Source organism: Mastomys coucha, unplaced genomic scaffold (assembly GCF_008632895.1).
Source record: "Mastomys coucha isolate ucsf_1 unplaced genomic scaffold, UCSF_Mcou_1 pScaffold3, whole genome shotgun sequence".
Classification (NCBI taxonomy): Eukaryota; Metazoa; Chordata; class Mammalia; order Rodentia; family Muridae; genus Mastomys; species Mastomys coucha.
This window is the reverse complement of record NW_022196909.1, coordinates 27,957,623-27,965,120: the sequence shown is the minus strand read 5'-3', so window position 1 is coordinate 27,965,120 and position 7,498 is coordinate 27,957,623. Positions and strand designations below refer to the sequence as shown.

The 7,498-nt window shown below is 44.0% G+C and overlaps 1 protein-coding gene across 2 annotated transcripts in view; it reads left to right on the top strand.

Annotated features, from left to right (window-relative positions):
- Tet1 (tet methylcytosine dioxygenase 1) overlaps positions 1-7,498 on the top strand; it is an 87,209-nt gene that overhangs the window by 59,377 nt on the left and 20,334 nt on the right. For both annotated transcript variants that reach the window (XM_031346810.1, XM_031346809.1), the window contains exon 7: positions 6,677-6,888. In XM_031346810.1, the coding sequence (XP_031202670.1) occupies positions 6,677-6,888 (212 nt within the window). The remainder of the gene's footprint in view (positions 1-6,676; positions 6,889-7,498) is intronic.

Genomic DNA, 7,498 nt, shown 5'->3' with positions numbered 1-7,498 from the left:
TACTACTATTAATACAGAAAAACGGGAGCAGACAGGGGTGGGAGAAAATATTTTCAAATCATGTATCTCATAAAAGACTTCTAGATAAAAAGACAATATGCATAAAATGGAAATTATACTTGTTTGGATTTCAGTCGCCTTTGTCACATAGAGTCTACCTAGGGTGAAGCATGGCAGCTTCTCGGTGCTTTTCATGCTTATGTACCTTTAAGGCACCACCTCCTGAAGGCAAGACCCGAACAGGAAAACAACAGAAAGGTTATGGAGAGGGATATCGTGGGGAATGTCGACCTGGCCCCCAGTAGAATTAAGGAATGGATCAGGGAATGTGGCATACTCTGGTACACTGTATGACTATATAGATGAAGCTTGAGACCGGGGAGATAGCTCCATGTCTAAGAGCTCTGGGTGTTTCTCCAATCCCCAGCCGCACACAGTGGTTCACAATTGTCTATAACTTTAGCTCCAGGATATACAGAGCTTTTTTCTGAGTAGTGGGTGCACTTGTGTTCATGTGGAGCAGGCAAACATGCAGGCAAAAATACTCATAGGCATAAGAATAGATGGTAGGTTTTTTTTTTTCTCTTTTTGTGATTATGATCATCTTAGGCTAAACTCATTATCTGTAAGTACATGGCATTTTCAAACACTTGACCCTCTTGCCTGAGCCTTCTGGATACAGTGATTGTAAACAGGGCCACTGTGAACAAATATATGTAGAAGAAAGTGTTTTTTTTTTTTTTTCTTTTTTTTTTAAATGAACATCTTATTTATTTTTATTCTTTTATTTTTAGATTTATTTATTTTTTCTTGCACACGCATATGTGTGTGTGTGTGTGTACATGTTAGCATGCGTATATGTATTACCATGTGTGTGTTTGTTCATATACGTATGCTGAAGAAGGAAACAACTCTTATAGGTGAATTTTACCCATCTTTCCAAGCCTAAACTTACTGATTTATTTGTTGTTTCAAAAAGCTTCATTTTTACTTGTTCCAAGGCTTGGGAGGAGCTCCAGGGTAGTTACAAAGCTGGCTAGTGTCTTGAGAATTTCCTGTGCTGGTCCTGAGACTGACTTGTGCAGAGCAGAGGAGAGGTGCCTAGAGGCAGAGATGATGGCTGGAGTGAGTGCTTCTGCCATGGATGTGGCCCCGCCAGCCTAAGATGGTTGGTCAAGTGGTTGCCCATCTTCTTAATGAACTTCACCTTCTCATCATAAACTATGCCCTCATAGGAAGTAGTTATTCAAGAAGTCACAGAGATGAGGGTCCGGTTCAGGGTCTTCTCCAGGGCTAAGACAGCCTTTCTTCCACAGCCTCCTGAGTTTTAGCCACTCGTCATGAAAAGGCTTAGGTACATCCCAGAAGAGTGCATGGCTCCAAGATGGTTCTGCCTAGTCCAGTTTACAGAAGTGGCCTACCCAGAGCCGTGTCATCCTGATCAAAATAGAAGCCCAGAGAGAGACAAGTTTCTCTGTATAGCCCTAGCTGTCCTGGAACTCACTCTGTAGACCAGGCTGGCCTAGAACTCAGAAATCCGCCTGCCTCTGTCTCCTAAGTGCTGGGATTAAAGGCGTGTGCCACCAGTGCCCGGCGAAGCTTCTGTTTTGATAGAATAATTTGTTAGATCTGGGAAGACCTGGCTGATCCACAGTGGGAAACTAAGCACTGGCTGGTCCTAGGAGCCGACAGCTGAGAAGATGGCCTGGGAGGTTGTGACTGGAGAGACTGATTGTAAGATAGGGAAAGCTAATGAAGAGGGAGTCCCCTAGTCTATTCCTTCCAGAGACACAGAGACATCCGACCTCCAAGATGCTACTCTCTAGATTTTTTTGATGCATGCCTTCACTAAAGTATTTTGAAGGCTTTGAAGCCATATAACTTCATCCACCATTAATGGATTCCTTTACTTTGGAAGAATTCAGATAATCCTACCTGCCTCAACATATTTTCTCAAAGGAACCACAAACAGATTTACACAAAAATCTGTGTGTAACCATCCACCAAGAATCAATTTGTCAAAGGGATGGGGAACCAATTTTCATCAACAAAGGAATGTAGCAACCAAATACGTTGCTACGTTATTCCTACCACGAACTATTGTTAATCGATGGAAATGAATCCAATGATGTTAATGTGCTCTCTGGGCTGCAACTCACTATTACAAGGCTAGCCCCAAACTTAAAGATACAGCTGCCTCTACCTTAGATAGAGGTCCTGGCCCAGACGGAGTTATTAAATCACCTCCCTACCAATTTAGTTGTGGTTTGAATATTGAATCCAAGACCTTTGTATGTGCCAGACAAATGCCATGCTATTGAGACCCACACACACACTTAAAAACATTACAGCTGGCTGGTGACTGCACTGTTTATTCCCAGCACTTGGGTGGCAGGGGGTAGGCAGATCCTGGTCTACAGAGTGAGTTCCAAGACAGTAAGGGCTACTCAGAGAAACCTTGTCTCAGGGAGAAAAAAAACGTATATTCTGGAACTGGAAATCAGGGCATTAGACAAGTGTACAGACACTTGACAAGTGTACTTCACTGAGATCTATCTCCATCCCTCAGAGTATAGACTGAAAAGTTGGGGAATAGAGGTGAGTGTGCTCATTGGACTCTTTCTCAATAAAAGGGTAAAATTGGGCAGGGAGGAGTTGGAGAGATGGCTCAGCAGTTAAGAGCACTGACCGCTTTTCCAGAGGTCCTGAATTCAATGCGCAGCAACCACATGGTAGCTCACAATCATCTGTATTAAGATCCAATGCCCTCTTCTGGTGTGTCTGAAGAGAGCAACACTGCACTCACATACATAAAATAAGTCTTTAAAAAGAACATGGTAGTCCTATCACATGCAAAGTACATCTCTAGACTGTTACCTATGGAAACAGGAACACTGGGTATGGAGGAACAATCTTCCGCCTTAGTATTCGGGAGGCTGAAGTAGAAGATCCCAAGTACTGGAGGAGCCTGTAGTGTGCAGCCAGATTCAATCTCCAAAATCCTAATAGAATGCGAGATGTTTTGAAGAATGTTAGTTTCGTAATGCATAGTGCGTGTTATGAAACCTAAGTCTTGGTTTTGGCTTGGAGTGTGTAGGAAGGGTGATTGAATATGCCCCTCCTGTGAATGCAGGGGAGGACCACGGATCCCTTCTTACTTTATTTCCCCCATCTGTCTCTGTACTGCAATGCCCTGGTTAAAGGGATACGTGGCTATGGCTAATTTTTTGGTGCTTGGTGAGGGTTTGAACCCATATCCTGGTTACTCAGTAAGTCCTGGGACTTCCTGCACCCCAAAGCAGATAGACAGACAGATAGACAGACAGACAGACAGACAGACAGACAGACAGACAGACAGACAGACAGATAGATAGATAGATAGTACTTATGAGGTACAAATAAACTTAAGAATTTTGGTGTAAGCCGAGCGGTGGTGGCGCATGCCTCCTGTTTTGGCCTCTAATTGCTGGCATTTACCATAATGTAAGCTCCGATGGTTTGGTCACACACAACCTTTTCTTTCTGGTTAATAGTATCCACTTTAGGGTTTGAAATGTAACTCCACCAGACTTTGTGGTTTTTACTTGTTTAACAAGTGTTTGTGCTGTTCTGGGCTGTTCGGGAGCCTCAGTTTACTGCCATAGGGCCGAAGAACCTGAAGCAACAGAATAGTCTCTGCATTTCTAGAGAATGGCTAAAGAAATTTGTCAATACGAACCTGTAATAATTAAGAGCTGATATTCGATTTTCTTTTTAAGTAACCCGTTTCTGCAAAAAGCCCAAACTCACAAATTATGTATGTCTTTGTATGTATGTTTCTATGTATCTTCGGATCTGGTCTCGTGTAGCAATGCCTGTGCCTCTCCCTGAACTCCTGATCCTCTTGCCTAACCCCTAAAGTTTGATTAAGTGTTCAGATTACAGGTATGTCCCCACCACATCCGGCTCACTGTGTAGCTGGCAGCCCTGACAAATCTCAGCATCTAGGTTCCTGCAGTCACCTCCATTCCTAGATAGAATCCCTGCTAGGACTAGGAGAGTGAGAGAAGGGAGGGCGTGCTCTGTAACTGCAGGTGCCTGCTTGACCTTTGGCCCTACGTTCCTGCTGCAGTTTTCATATGTAATGTGCCCAATGTCCGGTGTCTTCCTGTTTTGATATTTTGTGTGTGTGTGTGTATTTTTTATTTATTTTTTTATCTTATTTTTATTTATTTATTTATTTGTTGTTGTTGTTGTTGTTGTTTTGAGACAGGGTTTCTCTGTGTACCCCTGGCTGTCCTGGAACTCACTCTGTAGATCAGGCTGGCCTTGAACTCAGAAATCCACCTGCCTCTGCCCCCAAGTGCTGAGATTAAAGGCGTGCGCCACCACTGCCCGGCTCATTTTAGCTTTTCTATTGAGGTTTCTTTTACCTTCATGTTTGTGAAGGTTGTGTGTGTGTGTGTGTGTGTGTGTGTGTGTGTGTGTGTGTGTGTGTGGTATACATAGATGGTAGGGTGAAGGGTTTGTTGGTTTTCCTAGGTGGCACTAGGATCAAGCTTAAGCCCTGGTGCATGCCCATCAAGCACTTTGCTATAGTGATAGGCCCCCGGATGTTTTAGATGCCTCTCAGTGTGTCTCCTTGGCTGGCTAGAGACCAGTTATCCTGCGATTAAATGTTGTATGCCTAACTTTATGTTTGTTATGGGGAATCTAACTCAGGTGCCCATATGTGCTGAACTTCCTTGCTGGTCCTTCCAGGATTTTTACATTTGCATGTGTGTAAATTTTACTTTTATTACTAGTGTGTCCATGGATGGCTGGGTGCTGGGGCATATGTCAGGGCGCATGCATGTTCTCTAGAAGAGAGCCTCGGATTACCAATGCTCTGCACCATGTGCATTCCATGCATAAAACTCCTGCAGTCTTTTCCCCTTGTGTTTTTGCTTTTGTTTTTGTTTTTGTTTTTGTTTTTTTGAGATAGGGTGTCACTGTATAGTACTGGCTGGTCTGGAAACAGGCTGGCTTCGACACGCCTCTGCCCTCCAAATGCTATGATTAAAGTCACGCCCCCCACATCTAGCTGACAGTCTTGGCTCAGAGGAAAACAGTCCCACTCCTTAGCCCATCTCGCGTCGACAGTTAGATGGTGCCATTGAGAGGATTACTGTTATTTGTTTGAGACACGGTCTCCTGTATCCTAGGCTGGCTTCAAACCAGACGTCTAGCTGGGGATAATGGTGAACTTCTGCTCCTCCTGACCCTACCTCAGGGGTGCTGGGACTGCAGTCACACATGCATTTCTTTGTGCTGGGTTTGTGCTGGACTGAACAACAGAGACTGGTGCATGCCTGGTCAGCAGTCCATCAGCTGAGCTCTATCCCAAGCAAGAAGTCTGGACCTTTATATGGGGCGGATCTTGTTCTCCTTGAATCATTTTTAAAGATTTATTTATTGTTATATGTAAGTACACTGTAGCTGTCTTCAGACACACCAGAAGAGGCTGTCAGATCTCATTACGGATGGTTGTGAGCCAACATGTGGTTGCTGGGATTTGAACTCAGGGCCTTCGAAAGAGCAGTCAGTGCTCTTTCCCGCTGAGCCATCTCACCAGCCCGATCATTCTACTTTTATTAACTTGGAAAATCAGACAATCCAAGCCAGGCAGTGATGTCACATGCCTTTAATCCCAGCATTGGAGGCAGAGGCAGGCAGATTTCTGGCCAGCCTGGTCTACAGAGTGGGAAGGACAGCCGGGGCTACACAGAGAAACCCTGTCTCAAAAAAAGCAAAAAACAAAACAAAACAAAAAAAAATCAGACAATTCATCGTGTTTTGTTTGGGATTGCATGAAATCTAGAGTGTCCCACTGATGTGATAGCTACAATTATTTCATTAGCCTTCAGTATTCTGACAATTTACACAGCTCCTAAGTGATGTGTTTAAATTTTTTCACTCACTGTTGACTTCTTCAAATAAAAAACATGTCCTTCGAATAAGACACAGTTCCATGGCTGTAGTCCATTCTCAGAAGATGAATCCTGAGGTGTATATAATCAGTTCAGCCAAGCAAGGCATTTTTGAGCCCCTCATGTTTCACCCAGAGACTCAGTCTCAGCAACTGGCAAAGCGCCTTAGTCTCTCCTGTGCAGAGTTTTTGTGGGTACAAGTTGTTTCCAGGCCTTCAACCATGCCTCAGTATTTAAGAATATTTCCTCCTGCTCCTACACAGGTTCAGGTCCTAGCACCCACACAGTGCATATAACTCACACTACAAGTTCATATGTGTTACATACATATACACAGTTAATACACCACACACACACACACACACACACACACACACACACACACACACACACACACACACGTCATTCAATGAATTTTTTTTTTTTTTTTTTTTTTTTGAGACAGGGTTTCTCTGTGTAGCCCTGGCTGTCCTGGAACTCACTCTGTAGACCAGGCTGGCCCCGAACTCAGAAATCCACCTGCCTCTGCCTTCCAAGTGCTGGGATTAAAGGTGTGCGCCCCCACTGACTGTCCAGTGGAAAAAATTTTTTTTCATTTTATTATTTTTATAGGGAGTCTGAATACCTCCGCAATCTACCTCACCCCCGCCTCCCAAAAAGAAAGAAAGAAAAGGAAGAAAATGAAAGGGAAAAAAAAAGTCTGGCTCCTGATGTTTCTGTTCTTTCAGGTGATTAGAAGAAGCGGTCCTGAAGAGAAGGTTATTTGTCTGGTTCGAGAACGTGTAGGCCATTCCTGTTCCACAGCTGTGATAGTTGTTGTTATCCTGCTGTGGGAAGGTATCCCACTCCCGATGGCTGACCGCCTGTACAAGGAGCTCACTGAGAACCTGAGAGCCTACAGTGGACATCCCACTGACCGAAGATGTACGCTCAACAAAAAGTAATCATATCTGCTTTGTTCTTCCTCCCTCTGTTGTAAATTGATACGTAACTGCCACCTGAGTCTAGCCTGTGAGTAGCAGGACTTTTAAGTACCATGGAAAGAACCAACCTACAGGGTCGGGTGCTGTACACCTTTACAGGCAACTGGAGCTAGGACTGCACAGTGAGGCCTCCCCCAGATACCCCCAATGCAATTAAGAGTATTATGCCTGGACTAGTGGGATGGCTCAGCAGTTCAGAGAACAATAACATAGACACCCTCATCTAGCGTCATGTCATTTTTTGGCATTGTATCTAATCCAAAAGGTCTTTAAGAGAAATCATGTGAGGCCACTTTCTGATGAATTCAGTATGGAAGAAACATTTGTGCTTTCTCTTCCACTGTTGCTGGTGAGCTCCATCCCCGCTCCCACATGAACTAGGTGTTCCTTTTCTTTTTTTAATTTCTTTTTTTCTTTTTTAATGATTTGTTTATTTTATGTATATGAGTACACCATTGCTCTCTTGAGACACATCAGACCCCATTGCAGATGGTTGTGAGCCACCATGTGGTGGCTGGGAATTGAACTCAGGACCTCTGGAAGAGCAGTCAGTGCTCTTAACCGCTG